This window comes from Artibeus jamaicensis, unplaced genomic scaffold (genome assembly GCF_021234435.1).
Source record: "Artibeus jamaicensis isolate MK-2021 breed Jamaican fruit bat unplaced genomic scaffold, CSHL_Jam_final contig_354, whole genome shotgun sequence".
Classification (NCBI taxonomy): domain Eukaryota; kingdom Metazoa; phylum Chordata; class Mammalia; order Chiroptera; family Phyllostomidae; genus Artibeus; species Artibeus jamaicensis.
The window spans coordinates 27,226,078-27,249,625 of record NW_026521803.1 but is presented as its reverse complement, the minus strand read 5'-3'; the positions used below and the strand labels follow the sequence as shown (position 1 = coordinate 27,249,625).

Sequence of the window (23,548 nt, the reverse complement as noted above, 5' to 3'; positions counted from 1 at the left end):
GCACATTGATTTTCTGACCTGGTTGTTCAGGTTGTCTTACTGTGGGGGCTTCAAGGCCCAGGATGGTCGTGGGTCCTGGTCTGCTGCCTTGGCTGTTTAGATGCTGTCTTCTGACCACGCTGTCTTTGCTGCTACTTCCAGCCTAGGTTACATTTGAGGCCGAGGCAGGGGCACGGCAGTGCACCCTGTACTCTGAGCTTCTGGCCGAGTGTAGGAGTGGGTTCCTCCTGCATCACTGTGCCCCCTGCTGGGAGATGAGGGCCATCCTCCAGCCCCACAGAGCTCCACTAGTGAACTGCCAGCTGAGCTATCTACACTTCTACCCTGGCCCCTTAGCCTCTGCTTTTTATTTATTCTGTGTACCCTGGGAAGGCATCAACTTTCTCCATTTATAAAATGGAGACCATGATAACATATACTACCTCTCCCATCAACCTCATGAGTATGTCACAGGGATGAACTACAGCAGTATGTGGAAATATTTTTTTAAATCACGAAGGATTTTTCAAATGTAAGTGGTGGTTCTTTTGTGGTTTCAGATAAAAACTAGAGTACCTGCTCGCTTAGAGAGATACCAAGACTCCTTGACTAAGTTTTAATCACTTTTCAGGTACTCAGAAGGTATGGGTCTAAGATAAATACAACTTAGGCTTAGAAATTTACCTTTAGATTACTTTTGGCCCTGGCCAGCTAGCTCAGGTGGTTAGAGCATCATGCCAATATACCAAGGGTTACGGGTTTAATTCCCCAGTCAGGGCACATGCAGGAGACAACCAATGAATGCATAAGTCAGTGGGCAACAAAGCGATGTTTCTCTCTCTCTCCCTCCCCCCACCCCAAATCAGTAAAAAAATTAGATTACTCTTGTTACACATTCCGTATTGCCCGGAAACTTGGTGATCTCATGAGGTGCCACAAAACCTGTGCAGATCCCTGCCAGGGGGTCGGTACAGGAGCACCTGCTGCCGAAGTTGGCCTGCTGCTGGGGAAGAGTCTTCTCTCCTCTCCTGTCACTGGGTCTTGTGCTCGCATAGCTGAGCAGGAAAGCTCTCATGGCAGTTACCTCCCTACTTACTAGCGCTCTCTCTCTTTTGTTTTTGTTTTGGAAAAGAACTTTCAACTTTATTTTTCAATTACAGTTTGCATTGAACATTATATTAGTTTCAAGTGTGTGACAACTTACTGGCTTGTACATTCTGAGCTGTGAACTCTCCTGTAACACTGTATGTATATAGTTCACATATACAGTAATTGTTTAAAACTTGAAAAAGTTGAAAACTATTGTTCTTGAGTACAGTTTATTTTTGGAAATTTATTTTAGGGAAGAAATTGTATGAGAATCAGATAGTTAAGACCATGAAATTGCCATCTATTTGGCACTCCAGTGGAAATTTCTGACTAGCCACCCCCCACCTAAGACAAAACAAGTCAGAATCAAAGTACACAGAGCAGAAGCTTAGGCCAGACCTGCTGTACGTCTGCCGCATAGGGGACGTCATAGCCGAAAACAAGGTCTCCGCACTCTGGTGGTTCTGGGATTCCTTCTACAAGGCAGTCAAGACCCACGTGAGTGTTACAGTAATTGTTTAAGAAGCCTGGGTCACCTGAACTTTTAGAGAAGTTTTTCCACTCTTGCTTGGGAGCCTAGGTGTTGCTTTTCAGAGTCCAGGGCAGTGGTAGTTTGGGCCACTAGTGACCTGGTGGTCCACGGACATGGGTTAGGCATACGCTATATTAGTTAGTAGTCTTTTCTCTTAATAAGCTTTGTTGATTTTTAATTGGTCAGTTTGTAGTTTTGCCCAAAATATAGCAACAGTTTTGAAGAGTCTCCCTGTTTCATTTAGATTTTTTTGAGATAAAATTTACGTAGCGTAAAATTTTTATAAGCAGTTACTGAATGCTGATTGTTTTTGAGGTTCTGGTGTAGGTATTGGATAATTAAAATGTAGGAATCTAGGTTACATATGGTGTATACGAAGAGGAGCAAAACCTCTCTGCACTCAGATGGTTGTGGCCAGTGTGCGTACCTGTGTGACAGTAACTTGCGGCGTTTCTCACTGTGTAGTTTAAGGGCCACTTGAGTCTGAGTCACCTGGGATGACTAAAACGTACAAGTCCTTGGGCCCCAATGTGACCTACAAAATCAGGATTTCTGTAGGCAGGCTTTTGTAATCTGCATTTTCCACAAAGACTGGAGGTCATTTTTCTGCCACCCACTGCTGCATGAGAACCGCTGATAAAGGCAGTGGGAATGCCAGAGGCAGGTGTGGATGGCCTAGGGCTGAGGCGGAAATCAGAGAGGGCTTCACAGGCGGAGAGACGGCGGCCTGGAGGTCGGAGGTTCTCTCCGGGCTTGCCCAGGAGTGGTCTGATCTGAACGCAGACGCGGCTCTGGTCAGAAACACGGGTCTGAGCTATGCTGTGGAGGCCTTTGAGTGCAGGGCTGAGGAGTTTGACGCTTGGGGGTGAGCGAGGAGTCACCGGAGAGTTACTGATTCCCCTGTCGCCCAGCACACATGCACCTGTACGCGTGCGTGTGCAGGCACACGCACACACATCTGCAGTCTGTCACTCAGGTCTTAAAAGATTCTTTGGTTCAGAACCCAGCTCTGCCTCTTCCTGTCACCGTTCTGTGCCTTAGCAGCCTCGTGTGTGAATTGGGATACTATCAATCATAGTAGTTGCCTTGGATTTAGTGAGGATGGAATGAGGGGGGTACAGACATGAAGCAGTGATTAGAACAGTGCCTGGCACAAACTAAGTGGTGTGTATTTCCTGTTACTGTTATCTGTCCTCGAGGCGTTTATGACTGGGATGTGTTAGAAAAACTGCGATAGTTTGATTTAAGAAATTATTTTTTTCTGTTAGAGCTGAATGTTCGTGTGCTTTCTTTCTCAGTATGGTGAGGTTGACTGATAATATAAAATGCTTCCTGCCCTTTTTAAAACTTGCAGACTTGGCATTTGGCTGTTTATGTCGGAAATGCCTTTTGGAACACTGTCCGTCCAGATGCTCTGGAAGCTCTTCTACCTCATGCACCAGGCGGAGAGTGGGAATCTGGAGACTCTCTGCACTGCCCTCCCACCCGCCGAGTGCAAGAAGCACCTCCAAGGTACAGCCGCACCGCCACAGACCACCTCTGTGCCTGTCCTGTTCGCTGCTTTCTTCTCTTTACCCTGAGAAGGACTGAGAATGTTCTACTTCAGTGTATTCGTGTTATAATTTTGAAACTCGAGAGACAGCTTTGTGGTTTTTGACCTGTTAGAATGTAATTCCAATTTTCATTATTTTAGAAATGCTCTGGCCAGTTATTTCTATGGTAAGCCCAGTTTGCAGATAGGAAATGAAAATTGGATTAAGTTCATGGAGTTATTTTGAAGATACAGGAAATTTAATATACTACCTTTCTCTCAAGTATGTAAACATATGAAAAGCATTGTTGGTTTGTTGCTGTCTTACTGTGAAAAATTCTATCAAGAGAATATATTTTCTAAACAGACTTTTTTTCATTCCTCTCTACAACTTGCCTTTGAAGCATTTTGTCATGTATTGCAAAGCTGTTGATCAACACTGCCCCCTAGTGACAAAATGTAATGTTGTTTACATGGCATCATCTGAGAAATAGGCAACTGTGTCTGTCACATTTCATTAGTATTTCAGTTACTGTTATATAATTAATTTCTTGTCCCAGATTTTCTTTTATAATCAAATCGCTTTTGTTTGGAATGCTGTGCTTGTGCTGAGTAGTTTGCCAGTCTTAGTGGTTTTCATTAGCAAGCTTGTCATTCATTTGCTTGGCCCAAGTACCTTCAAATTTGCCTTTGAAGGCGTCTCTGGTGGCAGTGGCAATGCTAGTGCTTTGCACTTGACAAAGCACTTCACTAGTGAAGTGTCATTTAATCTTAAATAACCTTTGGACACACGTGAGGAAACTGAGGCTTGGGGATGTGAAATGTCACCTGAGGCTACATTATATGTAAAGTTGAAGTTTTATCTGGCCCAGCTTTCTTCTTGGGGTCTGTAGAAATCCATTCGGAAGTTTAACAACACGTACACCAGCTGTGTACACAGGAGAGACCCAGGAACACTGAGTAACTTCAGGAAAGAACTTTTGTATCTTCAAATATTTCTGAATGTCTTTTAATTTTGTATCCTCTTTCTCTTTGGAAGAGTAATTAAAGTGATACATATTTACTCATTCCCCATTTTAATTTTCTTGGTGTGAACCTGCAGACCCAGAACATTTTGCGAACTTCGAGAAGTGTCTTTCTTCCATGAATAGCTCGGAAGAGATTTGCCTTCTGACTACGTTTGCTCAGATGGCTCAGGCCAGAAGAACCAATGTGGATGAAGACTTCATAAAAATTATTGTTCTGGAGATATATGAGGTTAGAATATCCGGTTTTGGAAGTCAGCTAAAAAATATTTTCTTTTGGATTGTCCACTCACTGATTCTTTTGGGATTGCTTTAGAAAAGTAAAAGTGACTATTGTATACTGTTTGCACTCACTGGGAGCAGATACTCGACGGAACATCATTTTGCTATAAGGGGTATTGAAAATACAGATCATACCCTTTCCACTTCCCCTACTACTTTCTGACATTTGGTACGTGAGTTTCAGTGAGGAATAGACCGTCTGACATAGCCCGACCCTCGTGGTTTCTATGCTGTCTGTCGTTGTCTCCAGCCTCCCCTCTGACCCTGCCTGTGATGTGGAAGGTTGGCCGTGAAGTCAGTGTAAATGAGATGGTGGAAAGAATACTGAACCTGGAGTTTGAAGGCCTGGGTTTCTTTTAAATGTGCTATTAATTGCCCATCTTATATAAGAAAAGATACCTTCTGCTCTGGGCTTCAGTTTCCTCATCTGTAAAATGACAGGCTGGGAGGAGATTCTCCTTTTCTTCACTTTTTCCTGGAGCCATCCCTAACCGTAGAGGAGAGTGAACTTTGGACCCCCGAGCGTCTAGGGACGTAACCCAAAATGGTTATTAAAACTGTCATTGGAGTTTTGTGTATATGAAAAAAACAAGAAAGAAAAAAACCCCATGTACATTTTCAGTTTACACTGTCATCTGCTTATCTTCAAAAATAAGTATTTTCTCCAACTGTACAAGTAAACTTAAGTAAAATTATGTTCCAAGAAGATTCTGAGTCTATTACCCTCCACCCAATACTCCGATGGCAGACTGGATGAGTTCTTTTCCAGGATCTAACACTCTGTCAAGCTGTTCTCATTCTTGTATGTTGTAACCATGCATGAGGTTAGGGCCTGGGTGGATCTGCAGTTCCAGACTTTCCCCATGTGGTGGAAGAAGTTGCTGTACATTAAAATTGTTTTATTCTTGGCATTCTCCAGACCCTAGAGTAATCTTTATGCTCTTGAGTTATGTTTCAAATGTCTAACCAGCACTCACAGGGGAAATTACATTCTGGTGCTGTGTGTGCATGTGCAGAAATCCTTGTGTGAAATTAAAGCGGCACTTAGTTTTAGGTGGATGCACACTCACATTTTTATGTTCTGTTTATTCTACTATTATATTTCTATTCTCTTCCATTGTATTTAAAAAATAATGCTTGTCATTGGCACCAATGGATTGTCACCTATGGTTTGGAAGACACTTCAGGAAGAATTGGCAAACATTGGTATTTTAGGAGCTCTTGTAGTTATTTTGTAGGAGAGAATGCATAGTTTCATGAATTGCATTCTGATTTTTATCATTTTTGTGATTTCCTCAAATTTTGAAAAGTTTTAATGCTGAAGGGACTATTTTATTGCTACGTCAGGATATACTTTCTGAAACCAGCTCTTAAGTCATCATTACACAGTCACCTTTCCCCTCCATTCCCTTTCCTCCCACCTTCCAGCCTCAGGGTAGACACTTTGTTCTTTGAAGTTCTGACATCTTTTTGAACATTGTGTCACTAAGGCTGTGTCTTTCTACTTAAAAATATCCTGAGTAAATTAAGGAAATGTGTTTTGACTGATACTGGTACTAAATGTGTCATTTCCACCCCCTCCCGCACTTAGGTATCATATGTTACCCTGTCCACCAGAGAGACTTTTTCAAAGGTTGGTCGAGAGCTTTTAGCGGGCATCACAGCTGTTCACCCTGAGATAATTTCTGTCCTCTTGGGTAGAGTTCAAGACACCATCGACCAGGTTGGAATGGTAAGATCACTGCTTTTGTTTATCTGGTTACTATTGTTGTTGCCTTTTCCTCTCCTAAATCCTGGAGTAATGGAGCAGCGGGAAGAGTAGCGCGGCTGTTGGGCATGACTCACCCACGGGCACAGCGGGGTAAGGAGGGCATTTACTGTGTCTCAGGCTCTGCGCCACGCACGTGCCTACTCGGGATTAGCTGTGGCTTGTAGAAGCTGCGATGGTTTTTCTTTAGTCTCCTCCAAGTGACCTTTTACCTCCTTAATAACAGGTTTTCACTTTAAATAGTTAACTAGAAGCTTATAGTTTATTGACAGTTTTTATTTCATATTTTATTTGGCTTTCATAATTTTACATTTTATCCTTGGAAGAAACAGCTCTGATTAAGAAACAAGGCAGTATTTAAATTAGTGAAAAGCAAAATTAAAAGCAGTAGTTGAGGTTGAGCAAGACACATAGAATTTATTTCTGTCATTTGTCACAGTCACTTTTGTAACTTCATGTAGTTTTTAGTAAAGCTCTATTGATATAATTCATGTAGCGTATAGTTCATCTGTTTAGAGTGTACAAGTCAGTGGGTTTTAGTGTTTTCACAGAAATGTACAACCATCACCACCGTCAATTTTAGAACGTTTTTATCATCTCAAAAAGCAGCCTCATTCCTGTTAACTGTTAAACTCAATTGTTCCATTCCTCCAGCCCTAAGCAACCATGAATCTACTCTCTCACTATAGATGTAATTATTCTGCACATTTCATGTAAATGGAATTGTATAATATGTGGTATTTTGTGACCAGCATCTTTCCTTAGCATGTTCTCAAGGTTCATCCATGTTGTGGCAGGTGTTTCATACTTTTTAATGGCCAAATAGTATTCCATTCTAAGCATGTACCATTTTAGAGAAGCATACACTTACTTAATGAAGGTTTTCTTCACCATCTGTGATAAAGCTATAATGTGTGAGTTTTTCTAATGACAGATTGTCGTGTGTCATAACTTTAAGAGACATGTGTAAAGTAATAGGATTTGTCTTTGGGCTTCTATTTACAAAGGGCTTTCCATCTTATAGTCACTGTAGGACAGGTGACTGAGAACTGTTATTACTTCATCACAGTCATAAGTGGGCAGATTCCAGTGAAACATTGGTTTATGAGACTTTTCTATGTATCACTCTTTGGAAAAGTACATGGTACTTTTTTATATTAAAAAACCTTTAACAGTGGTAAATTATATGCATCATAAATATACCATCTTAACCATTTTTATGTGTGTAGTTCACTCATTGAGCACACTCACATTGTTTGCTCCCTGCCTTCACTGCCATCCATCCATCCACAGAACTCTTGCATCTTGCAAAACTGAAACTATGCCTGGTAAATGGTAACTCCCCATTCCCTCCTCCCTGTACCTGCAGTTGATCCCCTGGCAACCAGTGTTCTACTCAGTCTCTATGAGTTCTGGGTACCTCATGTGAGTGAAATCGTACAGTATATGTCTTATTATGACTGGCTTATTTCACTTAGCACTCTATTTTCAAGGTTCTTGTAATTTATAGCATGTGTCAGAATTTCCTTTTCAAGCCTGAATAAAATCTGTTGTATGTAAACATTTTGTTTATCTGTTCATGTGTTGATGGCTATGGGTTGCTTTTACCTTTTGGTTCTCATGAATAACTGCACAATGAACGTGGATGTACAAATAATCTCTTTGAGACCTTGTTTTAATTTCTTTTGGGAATGTACTCATAAGTGGAATTGTGGGATCATATGGTAATTCTATTTTTAATTTTTATATATTTTTTACTGTTTTCCAAAGTGGCAGTGTGGTAGTCCCTGGAACTCTGCGTTCCATATTGAGATTATCTTGAGATGAAAGGCTCCTTATCTGCAACACAGGAGCATGTTTTTGGTTGCTCCTTTCCTGAGAATGTCAAAGATATCTGTAGTGGGTCACATGATTCTTTCACTTTGGTTGAGCCCATGACCTTTTTCTCTCAAGTGTTTTGCAGGGTTTGGTCACACTTACATTTTTAATTGGTCATGATATTTCTAGTAGTAAACTGTCCCCAGAGAGATGCTTAACTTGAAGTGTAAAAATTGGGACTGTAATGTTTTTTAAAGCACATCTAGAAGGTGCCTCCACCTTTCTGTTCATATGTGTGGTTTCTTTGTACTCTTTGAACTTGCTGGTGCTTCTAGAGGAAACATGAATATATACTTAAAATATTCTATTTAAATTCTGTTTTGTTGAGAGTTCTTCTTAGGGTTTTTTTCTCCTTAATTTTTAGGTCTTTCACTTCTTTTTCTTATTGCATTGGCTTTGTTTTTTATTACAGTATTGAACGGAAGTAGTGAGAATGGACATTCTTCCCTTGTTCCCTCTCATTGAGGAAAATGCTCAAAAGTTCACCATTAAGTATGCTAGTTGTAGGTTTTTCACTGATGCTCTATGTTAGGTTGAGAAAGTTTGTTTCTAGTTTGCTGAGTTTTTTCATGAGTAGTTATTCAGTTGCTTTTTTTTGCACTGAGATCAACTTATGACTTTTATCCTTTTTCCTGTTAATGGGGTGCATTACATTGACTGGTTTTCAAATGTTGAATCATCATTGTTTCTGGAATAAAAACCACTTGATCACCATGCATTATTCTTTCTGTGTACTGCTAGATTCAATGTGATAATATTTCCTGTTGAGGATTTTTACACATACATTCATGAGGGATGTTGATCTGTAATTTTTTCTTATGCCTTTGTGAGGTGTTGGTTTTAAGGTTGTATTTACTCCGTGAGTGGGGCGGCCTCCCCACCTCCTCTGTGTGTTGACTCGCTGTGTGCCCATCGTTCAGTGGCAACAATTGCCAGCTCTTTGTTGATCTCATTTCATCTTCAACACTCTCCTCTTCTTGCTTCTTCTCCCTAGCCTGTTGTGGAGCTAATGGAAATATTTTTTTAAATACCACAGAAGAAATAATTTTTTTAAGGTGCTAAACCTTTTTGTAAAATAATGTGAAGGTGGAGAACCTTCACATTTATTCTGACTTTAAATCTGGATCTTTAATATGATGGTGTTCCTTAGAGGGATTATTCCAGGTTACATATTGGATGAAATTTGATCTTTATAAAGTATTGCAACATGTGCTTTCAGTATATCATTATTTTTATTTCATTTTCAGTTACAGTCAACATTCAGTATTATTTTATGTTAAATGTATCCATTTTAATATTCATTTGATTTGGTTGTCCATTTCACTTGTCTAGAAATCAAACAAAATTCTTCCTTTTGGAGAAAACATTTTGCAAGTAGTTTAATAATGTATTATAGTGATATAGGATTGTTTCTAAGTTTCTTATTTTAATTATTATCATTTTCTTTTTAATAAGGTGTCTTTATACTTGTTTAAAGAACTGCCTTTGTATCTTTGGCGGCCTTCTGCCTCTGAGATAGCTGTGATTCGGGATTGGCTGTTGAACTACAACCTGACCGTGGTGAAGAACAAATTGGCCTGTATTATTCTGGAAGGACTGAATTGGGGATTTGATGAACAGGTATGTGTTTAAACCATTCTCTAGTGATTTTCGACCTTTTTTATCTCATGGCACACAAACTAATTACTAAACTCCTGTGGCACACCAAAAATAATATTTTTTGCCAATCTGACCAGAAATATAGGTGTAATTTTGATTTGTTAACACTGGATGGCTATTGTTATGTTGGCTGTTGTCATTTTTTTATTTGATCATCTAAGGGAAAAGTGGTCAGTGTCCCTGACTAAATAGTCAGGTGTTGCGGGTTTTAAAAATTCTTGGGGCTCTAGAAACTAGAGGTTCTATACATATTCATTTCAGAGGAACATTTTCTCAAAACATTAACATTTCCAGATATTATTTGCAAGGTCTGCTGATTTTTTTAGTTTTGTCAGAGTTTAGGATCTCCTCTTTAATTCTGTTTTGCAGAGGGAGTATCCTCTGAATGAAGATAAATTGTTCCACATTGAAAATTCTTCCCTTTTTCTTTAGACCATTTGTATCTGTTTTCTGTCTTCCTGTTTACTGCAGTTCCTCCTAATTGCCTCTCCTGCCTCTGGTCCTTCCTCCTGCATTTCGTCTTGCATGTTATTTCAGATCTGTCTTCTGAAACGCTGTGCATTGGTGAAGAGCCTGAGCCAGCCTGCCTGGGTCCTGATCCCAGCTCTGCTGCCTCCTGGCTCTGTGGCCCTGAGCAAGTCTTGTACTTTGTACTCTCAGGGCCTTAGTTTCTCATCTCTAAGCATCAGTACAGATAAGCTTACTTTACAGGCTTGATACAAGGATTCTATGGCTGAGGACATGGTAAAACAGGACAGGTTTTGACACACATTAAGTACTCAGTAGTGGTAGTTTTTATTAATAATGATTTATTATTTTTAAGGCCTTGCTACTACTTATCATATGTCTCCAAAGGGTCAGGTCAGGGAATTTGACTGTTAAACCCTTCCTGTCTCTTTACACCCTATGCCTCAGTGGTTGCCCTCCCTGATCAAAATATTTAAGCATTTTAAAGGGAAAGCAGGGGAGAACTCAGCCTTCTCTAGCTGTCTGCCACATTGTGTTCTGAGCAGGTCATTAGTCCTCATAGCCATTGTCAGTGATCTGCATGAGCAGAACGCCTGTTGCAGATGCGGACACTGAAGCCGGGAGCTTTCCCCCAGGGCAGCCCCGACCACGTGGCACTGCCCACGGGTTCATCTGGGCCTTCTCTCTCTCAGGTGCTGGTGGGTGAGCCCTGCAGGGGGCTGCTCTCTCCACCTTCACATTCCCCTGCCCCCTTCTCAGCCGTGTGGAGATTCCCCTGTGAGAGTCTCCTTGGTCCTTTGTTAGAGTTAGAAAAGCCGTCTTCTAGGAGAGAGTTGGTGAATATATTTCTTCAGGCTGCAGAGGAAGCCTGGGTGGGAAATTTGATGGACCATTTCAGGCTCCTGAATATTTTACCTGTGTTGTTGAACATTTTTTAATATTTTCAATGCTGTTGGTATAAGAAAAGGGAATATAGGCTTCATTTATTAAATCTCTTTCTATTTAATAATAATTAAAAATGCTCCTGGTTTGTGGCTATGTCCTTTAACTTACAAGTTCATAGAGATTCTAGGAAGGGGAAGAAGACTACACTCAAAGATACCTTTTATGGCTGGGGCCTAGGGAGACTCAGATCTAAACCTATCTAGGTACAGCATAATGGTTCTTTAAAAAAAGATTTTAACCCTGGCTGGTGTAGCTCAGTGGATTGAGCGCAGGCTGTGAACCAAAGAGTTGCCAGTTCAATTCCCAGTCAGGACACATGCCTGGGTTGCAGGCCAGGTCCCCAGTAGGGGGTGTGAGAGACGACCACACATTGATGTTTCTCTAACTCTCTCCTTCCCTTTCCCTATTTAAAATAAATAAAATCTTTAAAAAAAAAGATTTTAACTTTTTTCCTGTTATCATTTTATAACTTAATAGTTAGGGAACATGCTTTTTAGAAGATTTAGCTTCTGCATCCAAGATTCTTTTTCACTTTTCTGCCTAGTCCTTTGGTTCAAAGGTATATATATATTAAAAAAATCAAGACTGCATATTTGTGATTAACTTTCTCTTTTTAGCAGGGTACCCTTCACCTGGATCAGGCAGTCCATGCCGAAGTGGCCTTAACGGTCCTTGAAGCGCACCAGAAATACCTCGCACAGAAGCCGTATGCTGGCCTTCTTTCTGAAAGCATGAAGCAGGTATTTCCGTCTCTGCATATGGAGAACATACATCTTTATTATAAATAGCCTGGGTAGATGGAGTTACAGTGTTTACTCTGTGTTTGGATAAACATTTTTCTTTAAGAAGAAGTCTGCACACGACCACTTTAATACCACAGAATAGGAGTTGCGCTGCAGTGCTGTGCTGGAGCCGGCGTGCCCTGGCTCAGGAGAACCGAGTGAGACGTTTTCAGGAACTCTGCCAGCCAGGATGATCTGTTGCTAGCTTGAAATTGACCATGGTGGTTTTTATTTTAAACCCACCAAAATTGACAAATGGTGGGAATGAGCTTCTCCCACTCTCCAATGAGTAGATTTATTTACCAGCACACTGCTATTTGCATAATAGCTCTTGTATTATTACTCTATTACTTGAGCTGACTCAGATCAAGTTCATAGAATGACTAGCAAGTAAACAGAAGTGGTCACTTTGAGAAGTTGCTTTGATTTAGTATCACAAACCCAGAATACCAGTAAGTGGTATGTTCTCTTTATCAAGGGCTTTGTTGATCACAGAAGGAGATGGTTGGGTGAGCTGTTTTCAATGTGCGTGCGACCAATGTGGTTTAAAATAAATAATCGTTTCAGGTTTCTTATTTGGCCAGTATTGTTCGGTATGGAGAGACGCCTGAGACCTCATTTAACCAGTGGGCTTGGAACTTGATCTTGAGGTTAAAACTACATAAAAATGACTATGGAATACAGCAGAATTGTCCAGCTGTTCCCTTCTCCAGCGCTGTGCCGGACATGACAGAGTCGCCCACGTTTCATCCCCTTCTGAAGGCTGTTAAAGCGGGCGTGCCCATTGGCTGTTATCTGGCCTTAGCTATGACAACGGTGGGCCACAGGTACTGTGTTTGGGCTGAAACTCTAGGGTTGTTGAATCTTATAGTCAGTGATTCTAGAATCTCATCTTTTACATCTCAAGGTCTGAGGCCTCCATCAAACCTACTATCAAGGGGAAATGCTGCCCAAATTCATATGATACATTTATACTGGAAAGTCACCTTGTTACATTATGAAGAGAGATGAACATGCCATCCAGAGTGCAATGTTTATGTCAGCAGTTGATTTATTCTTTTCCTTAGAATAATGATCAAATAAAAATAACTGGTCACCTGTATAGAGTTTTCAAGTGGATGGCACCCCAACTCTGGTTCCTTAGCTGACGGGCTAAACCCGCCCAGTGGAATAAAATGCTTGATGAGATCGTGTGCTTCTCTGGTATGAGCTCGTGGCTGTCTGTATTTCTTCCACTGGAGCACTTGTCACGCCATGTTGCAGTTGTCTGCCTAATTTTATCAGGGACCTTCCCTGAGCTTCCGGCTCAGGGACTGAGTGTGTCTTGTATTACCAGTAAGTAACGATGCATGAATGGCTTCTTGGTTAAAAATTGTTTTCTTTAAAGATCATTTTCCTATGATGTTTTTATTTTTTTGCCTACCCAATTTTCTAAAACCTCTCCGGACCTGTGGTCTCTGGTTCTTCCATTTCAATACTCATTGTAGCACCTCCTTAGCATCCTGATTTCAGTGTCATGTTCTGCACTGAGTATATTTTCAGAGGATGCCAGTAGTTCTGTCAGCTATTAGTGCTCAGCCCTGTGCTGTTCTGTAGGGAAGATATGGAGCTGTTAAAAAGCTGCCTCAGGTTGTCGACAGGTTAGTGGAGATGGTAGGATAAAATAATTGGCAGTGCCAAATACATACTCATGGGCTGGATGGTGTGTATAGAGCAGAGGGTTTGTTTTTTGTTTTTTTTTTTTTAAGAGTTTATTTATTTTTAGAGGGGAAGGCAAGGAGAGAGGGAGAGGAACATCGGTTTATGGTTGCCTCTTGCACATCCCCCACTGGGAACTGGCCTGCAACCCAGGCATGTGTCCTGACTGGGAATCGAATCTGCAACCCTTTGGTTTTCAGGCCCACACTCAATCTGCTGAGCAGAGCAATCAGCCAGGGCAGAGCAGAGGTTCTTAACGCTGCTGCTATTTAAATCAATTTTGGAATGATTCTAAAAATACCAATGCAGGGAAGAGGGTGAGAAACCATTTTGACTGCTCTGAGGAGCCAGGTCTCCAGATTCTTCTTTAAAATTTTTTTAAAATTTGATTTTTAAATATATATATATTTTACTTTTCAAATATATTTTTATTATGCTATTACAGTTGTCCCAATTTTTCATTCTTTGCCCCCCTCCACCTGGTTCCCCATGCCCTCCGGCAGTTCCGCCTTAGTTCATGTCCATGGGTCATGCATATAAGTTTTTTGTCTACTCCATTTCCTATTCTGTTCTTAACATCCCCTGCTGTCTGTCCCGTATCTATCAATTTATGCTTCTAATCCCTGTACCTTTTCTCCCATTCTTCTCCTTCCCCCTCCCAACTAATAACCCTCCATATCTATGATTCTGTTTCTGTTCTGCTTGTTTGCTTTGTTTGTTTTTTAGATTCAGTTGTCGATAGTTGCGAATTGATTGCCATTTTAATGTTCATAGTTTTTATCTTATTCTTTTTCTTCAGTAAGTCCCTTTAACATTTAATATAATAATGGCTTCATGATGATGAACTCCTTTAGCTTTACCTTGTCTGGGAAGCACTTTATCTGCCCTTCCATTCTAAATGATAGCTTTGCTGGATAGACTAATCTAGGTGTAGGTCCTTGCTTTTCATCACTTTGAATACTTTTTGCCGGTCCTTTCTATCCTGTAAAGTTTCTTTTGAGAAATCAGCTGATAGTCTTATGGGAATTCCTTTGTAGGTAACACTCTGCTTTTCTCTTGATGTTTTTAAGATTCTCTCTTTATCTTTAAAACTTTGGCATTTTAATGATGATGTGTCTTGGTGTGGTCCTCTTTGGATCCATCTTGTTTGGGACTCTCTCTGCCTCCTGGACTTTATGTCTGTTTCCTTCACCAAATTAGGGAAGTTTTCTTTCATTATTTTTTCAAATAACTTTTCAATTTCTTGCTGTTTCTCTTCTCCTTTCAGCACCCCTATGATTTGAATGTTGGTACGTTTGAAGTTGTCCTAGAGGTTCTTTAACCTGTCCTCATTGTTTTGAATTCTTTTTTCTTCTTGTTGTTCTGATTCAATGTTTTTTTCTTTCTTATGTTCCATATCATTGATTTGATTCTTGGCTTCATCCCCTCCACTGAAGATTCCCTGTAAATTTTTCTTTATTTTGCTTAGCGTAACTTTCATTTTTGCCTGGGTGTCTTTTATGCTTTTGAAGTACCCAATGAGTTCCTTGAGCATCCTAATAACCAGTGTTTTGAAACTCAGCATATGATAGATTTATCTCCATTTCATTTAGTTCTTTTGGGGGGTTTTGTTCTGTTCTTTCATTTGGACCATATTTCTTTGTCTCCTCATTTTGGCAGCCTCCCTGTGTTTGTTACTGTGTATCAGATACCCTCTCTTAGTAGCTTGGCCTATTGTAGAAAAGTACAGGGGTAAGTTGGAGGGGGCGGAGCCTTAGGTAATTGTCAGGGCCAGGCAACCCATGTGAACCAGGTTGATGGAGTCTCTGATATGGTGTTGCTGCTCTGTGTTGTGCGGGAGGACTCAGAGGACAGTGCCACTGCCTGGCCTCTAGAATTTTGTCTGGGAGGAAGCTGTCCCCTGTCACTTGCCTGGTGCCAGATATTTCAGTTTCTCCCTGTGTGCCACTGGTGCACTTCCAGCTGCTGCCCCGGTGCTGGAGCCAGAGTGAGTGAGTCTGCATAAGTCCTAAGTCAGTTGTGGACCTTTCAGAGGAGACCCCTGGGAATCCCACAGTTTCTTCCACCGCCCCAACTCCCGCTGGTTTTTATAGCCAGAAGTTATGAGGCTTATTTTCCTGGCACTGGAACCCTAGGCTGGGTGGTCTGGTGTGGGGTTTGTATCTCTCATTCCCGAGGTACCCCTCCTGATTTTTATTCGGCACATGTGGGTGTGGGACCATCATTCTGTGCCTCTGCACCTCTCCAACCCATCTGGATGAATGTGACTTCTGTGGTTCCTTGGTTGTCTGACTTCCATACAGCTCAATTTTCTGGGTAATAGTTGTTTTGTCATTTATTTGAAATTTTTGTTGTGGTTGTGTAAGGAGGCAAGCCATGTTTACTTATGCCTCTATTTTGACCGGAAGTCAGTAACTGTCTTGAATAGCCAAGATCCATAATAACATCCATAGTATGTCCAATAAGATGAAAGAAGCAGGCAGAAAACATCTCCAGGTCTCAAAGGAATCAGAATCATTGGCGTTCCTACCAGCCAGCTCTTCCTGGGACAGGGTTAATTTGAAGTAAAACAGAAAGGTAGCCTTGAGATTTGAACCTTGTCCTCTTCACTCACGTCCACCTCCTCCCCCACTTTTCTGCATCCTGCTCTGTAGCACAGACTGCAGTGATCACTGTTGCAAACTACATTTCCCAGATCCCAGCCAGATTGGTTCTCTTGGGGCCCTGCCAGTGGGAGGCACTGGCTGGAGACTTCAGGTGAGAGGCCAGTTTCTAGATGTGTGTGCAGCGACTCTGGCTGCAGCCAGAGGCCAAGTTCATCTTCCTCTCTCTCAGGATCTGTATCTGTAGCAACTCTGGCTGCAGCTGCCACAGGGCAGTGCTTTCCTCTGTTAGTCTCCAGGTTATTCTGACCTGCAGTATAGATTTAGAACCCCTCAGTGTGAGCAGGAAGAATTATTTATTTATATTTTTAAATTATTATTTTTTAATCCTCACCTGAGGATATGTTTATTGATTTCAGGGAGGGAGAGAGAGAGAAACATCGATGTGAAAAACATCTACTGGTGTCCTCCCTCACATGCCCCAACCGAGAATTGAACCTGCATGCTTTTGGTGCATGGAACGATGCTCCAGCCAATTGAGCCGCCCGTCCAGGGCAGGAATAATTTCAAGGAAGGAGAAGCATTAGAGCAGATTACCTTCATTGAGGAGCTAGGCTTTGGAGCGGAGTCTTAATTAGAGAAGACTACGGAGCAGAGTGGTGACGCTCACTTTCCCCAGGTGATCTGCACCCACAGTGTTGAAGGGGCAGCCCAGGCGTCACCCCCTTCCACCCTGCTCACCTGTGCATTCTGAGCAGTGCATTTTCTGTGCTGAGCGTAAAGGTTTCTCTCTCCTCCTCCTTCAAGGTGAAGGCATTACCTCATTCATCTTTATATGTCCACAGCTTGAACCGAGTAGGTATTTGTTTGAATGAACACGGGAAGGAGCCCCGGGTGTCTGTGGGGTTAGGAGGAGGGGTGGGGAAGTGATGAAGAAACACTCCTGGCTGAAACCTGTGATTCATGTTGGTGAATGGGGTGATCAGGTAGGCCAGGAGCACCAACTGATGGACAAATTGCAGGGCCAGGTAAAGGGGCAGAATTGATCTACTAGGAAGAGAGAGAGATCGTATGGGCCTTGTGGAAGGCATTCTGCACTGTTTCCAGTAGCTCTGGTGTCGTTCTCAGTTTGCTGCATCTCAGGTTCCTCATCGTTCAAATTGAAATAATAATAGTTTTGGACTTTATGGGGCTTTTGTGAGTTATAATACATTTAACATGCTTAAAGCAGTGTCTGGCATGTGAATTCTTTGAAGGTAGTGTTCTAAATTTAATTGTTTCATGATTTCTCTAATTTTTTTGGTATTCATTGATGCTCCTACAGGTCCTCTCTAAAGGTAAGTACTTGTTTAGTACAAATTACTGAACGCACAGCAGGAGTGAGGGTAAGGATGAGGGTTTCCCTTTGGGGCTGAACTCCAGTGTACAAGTCCACCACAACCATCTGGGATGTGTATATTCTAGAACCAATTTAAGGCACTTTTATGAATGGGCTTGAGGTTTGGGGTAGAGTATGCAGAGATAGAAGTTGTACATGAACACAACAACATCACAGACAGTTCAGAGGACAGCAGTCGAAAAGTCACCCAGCATTTTTCTCACCCCGGAACAGCATTGTTTTTGTTGTTATTTCTGTGCAGTGTCCTTCCTCTGACTGTGCGTGGAGCGGTGATACCCGCCACTGTGACAGCGGTGAGCGCTGCGGTGCGGTGTCCCCCCTGTGCTCTCACCCATCTGTGCAGTGCTTGTCTGTAGTATTTGTAGTCAGAAGCATAACATTTTACAATTTGTTCCCAGGATTGTTCAGCACAAATATTTTTCCATGTTGCCCTTGGCCATAATGAGCATTGTTTGGAAATTGCATGATAATACTCCCATTGAGTGGCCTTTCCCAGTATTTACGTGTCATTTCGGCCTCAGTGCTCACAGTTATAGTATTCTGAAAAGTGCATTTTTACGTGGGTTGTCTCTCTCGTTATTTTTCTATATTTGAGATTATTTCTTAAGGATAGAGTTCTCTGGGGTAAAAAAAAAACAAGTAAATTTTGATGCCAAAGTGGTTTCAGAAGACTTTTGCCAGAATAGACTGTCAGACTGAGCTCACTTTTGAGTCTTCTCTTTGCTGTAAAAAACCTTGTGGGGCCGCAGACACTGGGGGCCTCTTGACTTTTAGAGAAGCGCCATTTAAAGGACAGAAGACGGGAGCAGCAAGCGCTCTGGACTAGAAACTTTCAAGCCCGGGTTCTCACTGTGGCCCTACACTAGGAAATTAGGTGAATTGGGGCGTGATACTTCACCTTTCTTATCTACAACTTGAAAGTATAGCTGAACTTTTAAGTTCCTTTTTGTTTTCAGAGTTCTGATTCTGATTTTTCTGTGGGAAGTTTGGTTATGCAAGAATGGGCTGGAGACCTAAGATAATCCCGGTAGCATGTAGGCTGACAGCTCATTGGAAGAACGTCATTTTGTGAACTGGCTACCTTGCAGGCTCACTGCCTTTTTCTTTTCCCATAGCATTGAAAAGTTCTGTGCAGAAGGCATCCCACTGTTGGGAATTCTGGTCCAGTCGAGGCATTTGAGAACAGTGGTCCATGTCCTGGATAAGATTCTGCCTTTGTTCTACCCTTGCCAGTACTACCTTCTGAAGAATGAGCAGTAAGTAGGGAACAGCTCAGCCAGGACAAAGGACTCTGTCTCTGGTTTCTTTGTGCTGCAACCACTTGTGCCGTGGTGAGCAAAGCAGGCATTGCCCTCAGACACACAGGCAGTTATCACGTCCTCAGGATGTAGTTACTACTTTTAAGGACCATGAAGGAAATCAGGATGTTATGGGAGAGGTCAGTGGGTGAGAAGGTGGCAGGAGGAGTGAGGAGGAGTCCTTTGAGGAAGAGACACTGCAGATGAGATGCGAGGGATGGTAGGAGTTGGCCGGGTTAGGTGTGGGGGGAGCGTTTCTGGCAGCAAGCCCGCAGAAGCAAGGGCCCTGGTAGAGGAGGGAGCCAGTGTGCCCAGGGAACTGAGGGCCACCATGATCTCATTGTGGGGGAGCCCCCCAAAGTGCCCCATATGCCACCTGTATGAAGTTGACACCCAAGAAAAGATTGTGGAATGATTTTATAAACATCTCTGCTTTCCTTAGTGGAAGCGGGGGGTATGGAGGGGATACCAGGGCACTTTGGGGTGTTCTTCTCTCAGATGCTCTTTAGTTTGCACACGTTTGTGTGTCTTGTTTCCATTTACTCCACTTCTCCAGGTAGAGTTCCTTTTAACCTGCATGAAATTGGGAAACTTTATTCTTTAAAACTCCTGAAGATTTATCAGAATCTCTAAATAGAGCTTTGGTCTAAAAATGGGACCACTTTGATATTTTTCTGTTTTCTCCTAAGTAATTAGTCCCCGGAAATGCTGTTGACTTTGATCGGAAGATAAAGTGTGTTGTCCTGTGTGTTGGCAGGTTTTTGTCACACCTCCTTCTGTTCCTACACTTGGACAGTGGCGTCCCTCAGGGTGTTACGCAGCAGGTCACTCACAAGGTGGCACAGCATCTGACTGGAGCCAGCCATGGGGACAACGTGAAACTTCTCAACAGCATGATCCAGGTCAGGGCCCTCGTAAGCCCCCAAATATGCCCTCGCCCCGATTCCCAGTCAGACTTCCCCGGTGCTAGCACACATACGGTTGGTCATTCCAGGGCACTCTGCGCAGGACTTTTAGCCAAGAAAGTCAGCAGATTGGGGTTTGGGCGTGGAGGTGGATATTATTTTGTTAGTGTTTTAAGAATGGGAGATTGGTTATTACCTTTCACCTCACCTGAGCTCCTTCTCTGTAGGCCCACATATCTGTAAGCACTCAGCCCAATGAAGTGGGCCCCGTTGCTGTATTGGAGTTTTGGGTTCAGGCTTTAATAAGCCAACATCTTTGGTATAGAGAACAACCCATCCTCTTCCTCATGGACCACTTGTGTAAAACAGCTTTTCAGCTGATGCAGGAGGACTGTGTGCAGAAATTACTCTACCAACAACACAAGGTAAACCTGTTAAAGAATTTATTTTTCAGTCCTTGGCTAGACAGTAGCCTTCTAAGAAGCTTCTCCCAAATATACCATTCTCGGTGCTACACTGTGGCCACTGAATAAGCTTGCCATAGTGGTGTCTTATCTCAGTAACCACAGTCCATCAGCTCAGATCTCCCTAAAGCCAAAGGAATATCTCCTTCCCCCCTCGATTACATTTGGCTGTAATACACTGCTTGGATCTGTCACTGCTGGTGGACTAATTAATGATTGAAATCTGTGTCTTACCAGAATCTTCCGTTATAGTAATATAGTTGCTGATATTCCCGAAAAGGTCATTGATAAGGTTTTTTCAAAGCCTGTTCTCTCTGCTCCATACCCTCTTCCTGGTGTAGAATGCTTTGGGCTACCACTGTGACCGCAGTCTGCTCTCCTCCTTGGTGAGCTGGATCGTGGCGGGCAACATCACTCCTTCCTTCGTGGAGGGCTTGGCCATGCCCACTCAGGTAGGCAACCCCCCTCAGGACCATTGGTTACCTCAGTGAACGTGAATATTGCTATCATCCTTACTAGTACATTGTTACTAGCCTGACAGCTGCCATGTATTTAGCATTCCCTAGGAGAATACTTTCTTATTTTACCCTCACAACAGGCCTCTGCCGAGGTTACACTGCTGCCATTTCTGTTTTACAGAGGGGTTCACTGAGGATGAATGGTGTCAGCGGCTGGCTCAGGTTCAGACCCGGTCTGCCTGACTGCACAGCCTGCCCAGCCCCATGGCCGAGTGAATAAGAGTGGACGGGGGCCAGTGGGTTCTGCCATTTGCTAGCACTGTGCCTTGGACAGCTTGCTTATCTCTCTGTCCCCCATGTCCTCAACTGTCAAAAGGGAATAATGATTGCACCGACATGAAATACATTAGAACAGTGCTTGGTATATAGTGCTTACTAGGCATCGACTATTGATTATTGTTGTCATCATCGTATCAGCACATTATTCTCATTGTCATTACCACCTCTCAGACTTTGTGGCGAATTATGTCCATTTCACCACTTGACCGGTAGTAACATCCTGCACCTGTCTGTCACAGTCTCACCTCCTGCTTACACCTCCTGTGAACTAGCTGAAGCCAGCTCTTGCTGTTACTGGTGCACGTCCTTGCCTTTGCCTAGCTGCTTGTCTCAGCAAGCATTTCTTCCCACCGGTCTCTGTGTAGAGCCTTCTGTGACCCTGCTCTCCCTCCTCAGGCTGCCCGCAGCACTTGACCTCTGATTCGGCAGTCACTACCGCTCATGTCACATGTGGTTACTTGGACATTAGTCTTGTCTCCTGATAGATGGAAAACTTCTCAAGGGCAGAGCTGTGTCTGGCCCTTTGCCCCGTACCCCGTGCATACAGAAACCGCCCACTAGATATTGTTGAGTGAACAAACATCCTATTTTACAAAAAAAGAATTTAACATTTTTAGTGATCTGTTTTATCTCAATTTGTATCTGTGATAAGGGCATAGAATCAGGCTGTATTTTGTTTGCCCGAGTGAGTTGCTGACTCTTCTCCCCTTTACCTCCTGCCATTGTAGGTCTGGTTTGCCTGGACTGTCCTGAACATGGAGTCCATCTTTGAAGAAGATTCTCAGCTCCGAAGGGTTGTTGAAGGGGAACTGGTTATAAATCCTTCTTTCACTCCGGACCAAGCTTTGAAGGTGCAAATAGCAGTTCTGCATTTGAATGGGAGGGGGTGGTTTATACTTGGATGCTGATGGGTTCACCTGTAGCTTTCAAACGCCTGTGTTTTCCTTTGTTATGAATGTTGGGAAAGCACACAACCAAACCAGTGCTGAAGACTCTGTACTTGAAGTGTATACTTCCTTTCCAAGTTGCATTTAATGTTGAGAATCACCGCCTGACTGTTGAAGGCTGTGTTCATTGCATGTATGAAAGGGATTGCCGTTGTTTTAAGGCAGTTTCCGGTGTAGAGCTTGTTAAAAATCAGATTCTTGGACCCTCAACTTCTAAGATTCTGAGGTCCTGAGTCTGGAGTGGGACCAGGGGATTTATTTTTAAAAACTCCGTAGCTGATCCTTAGGCTGGCTCAGGTGTGAGAAAGACTGGAATAAGGCTTTCGAGTTAAAGACCTCTTTCAGGGTCCCGTAGTGCAGAGTTTGCTTTGGGATTTCAGAGCCTTTCAAGGAATTTATCACCCTTGAAAGTCCTTTTAAAAATCTAACTTTTCAAGAGATTGGTAAAGTTTGGCAGTAAACTCTACTTTTCATTTTCATAGCCTACTTTCTTGCACTGTTGTGTTTTACATGCAAAGGATGTAAAGGCATGTCAAGGCGTGGTCATGAGATTAGATAATTAAGAGCCTTTCCAATTCTGGGGTCTGTGAAATTATTGGACAGAATAAAAGCTACCCCTTATCCCTTGCTAACAATGAGATTAAAGCGTTAGGTAGTGAATTGGAGAAATAAGTTTTGGATCATTTAGCAGCTTTTGTGATTGGACTCCTTTCTTGGTTGCTCAAAGCCCCCCCTCTTTTGTAGAAAGCCCAGGCCCAGCTGAAGCTCCCCATCGTCCCGTCTCTCCAGAGGCTGCTGATTTATCGCTGGGCCCACCAGGCTCTCGTCACGCCTTCGGATCACCCTCTTCTGCCGCTCATCTGGCAGAAGTTCTTCCTCCTGTACCTTCACCGCCCAGGGCCGCAGTATGGGTAGGTGGCCACTGCAGTCGTCAGTTTCTGTGAGTCGTGCTGCCTCAGCGCTGCTCTGCTGCTCCGTGTTCCCGCGCTGTGGCTGGGAGTCTCCCTTCCTTGCTCTTTCACATTTATTAGACTGACCTTTTTTGAGTTCAGGGTATCTTGTGGCAACTCTCTCTTTACCGTCCCCCATACCCAGCGTGACAAAGACAACAGCTGGGAACCTGGCAGGGTTTAGCACAGGACCCCTGGACATGCAAAGGGAGGGAAACTGCTGTGAACCTGCTGCTCGTGTGACCGTCATGGGGCTGTTCCAGGAGACGTGTGATGAGCCGTGCAGGTGTGGACAGCTGCCCTGGGCTGTCCCTGGGGATGTCCAGCATTCCATGGGAGATGATGAGATGCTGGCCAGCCGGGACTGTCCACTGTTACCAACCACTCATCCCTAGCTCCAGCTCAGTTTCCTAGCTGGCCCTCTTACCACCTCAACTCCCTTGAAACATAAATGTTAATTCTCCAGAACTTCTGTTTTCTGCCAGATCGCAAGTTTTTCAAGAACAGACTATTTTTAACCTGTTCTGTACTCTAGGTGGTGATAGTATC

The 23,548-nt window shown here is 42.8% G+C and overlaps 1 protein-coding gene across 5 annotated transcripts in view; it reads left to right on the top strand.

Moving 5' to 3' along the window:
• Positions 1 to 23,548, top strand: part of EPG5 (ectopic P-granules 5 autophagy tethering factor) — a 92,653-nt gene that overhangs the window by 25,689 nt on the left and 43,416 nt on the right. For 4 of the 5 annotated variants that reach the window (XM_037165059.2, XM_037165057.2, XM_053664234.1 and 1 more), the window contains 12 exons: positions 2,955 to 3,112; positions 4,234 to 4,388; positions 6,030 to 6,170; positions 9,540 to 9,704; positions 11,774 to 11,896; positions 12,506 to 12,765; positions 18,754 to 18,894; positions 19,694 to 19,838; positions 20,069 to 20,266; positions 20,647 to 20,757; positions 21,831 to 21,953; positions 22,794 to 22,960. In XM_037165059.2, coding sequence (XP_037020954.2) covers positions 2,955 to 3,112; positions 4,234 to 4,388; positions 6,030 to 6,170; positions 9,540 to 9,704; positions 11,774 to 11,896; positions 12,506 to 12,765; positions 18,754 to 18,894; positions 19,694 to 19,838; positions 20,069 to 20,266; positions 20,647 to 20,757; positions 21,831 to 21,953; positions 22,794 to 22,960 — 1,887 coding nt within the window. The remainder of the gene's footprint in view (positions 1 to 2,954; positions 3,113 to 4,233; positions 4,389 to 6,029; positions 6,171 to 9,539; positions 9,705 to 11,773; positions 11,897 to 12,505; positions 12,766 to 18,753; positions 18,895 to 19,693; positions 19,839 to 20,068; positions 20,267 to 20,646; positions 20,758 to 21,830; positions 21,954 to 22,793; positions 22,961 to 23,548) is intronic. The other variant, XM_037165058.2, reaches the window with a different exon arrangement.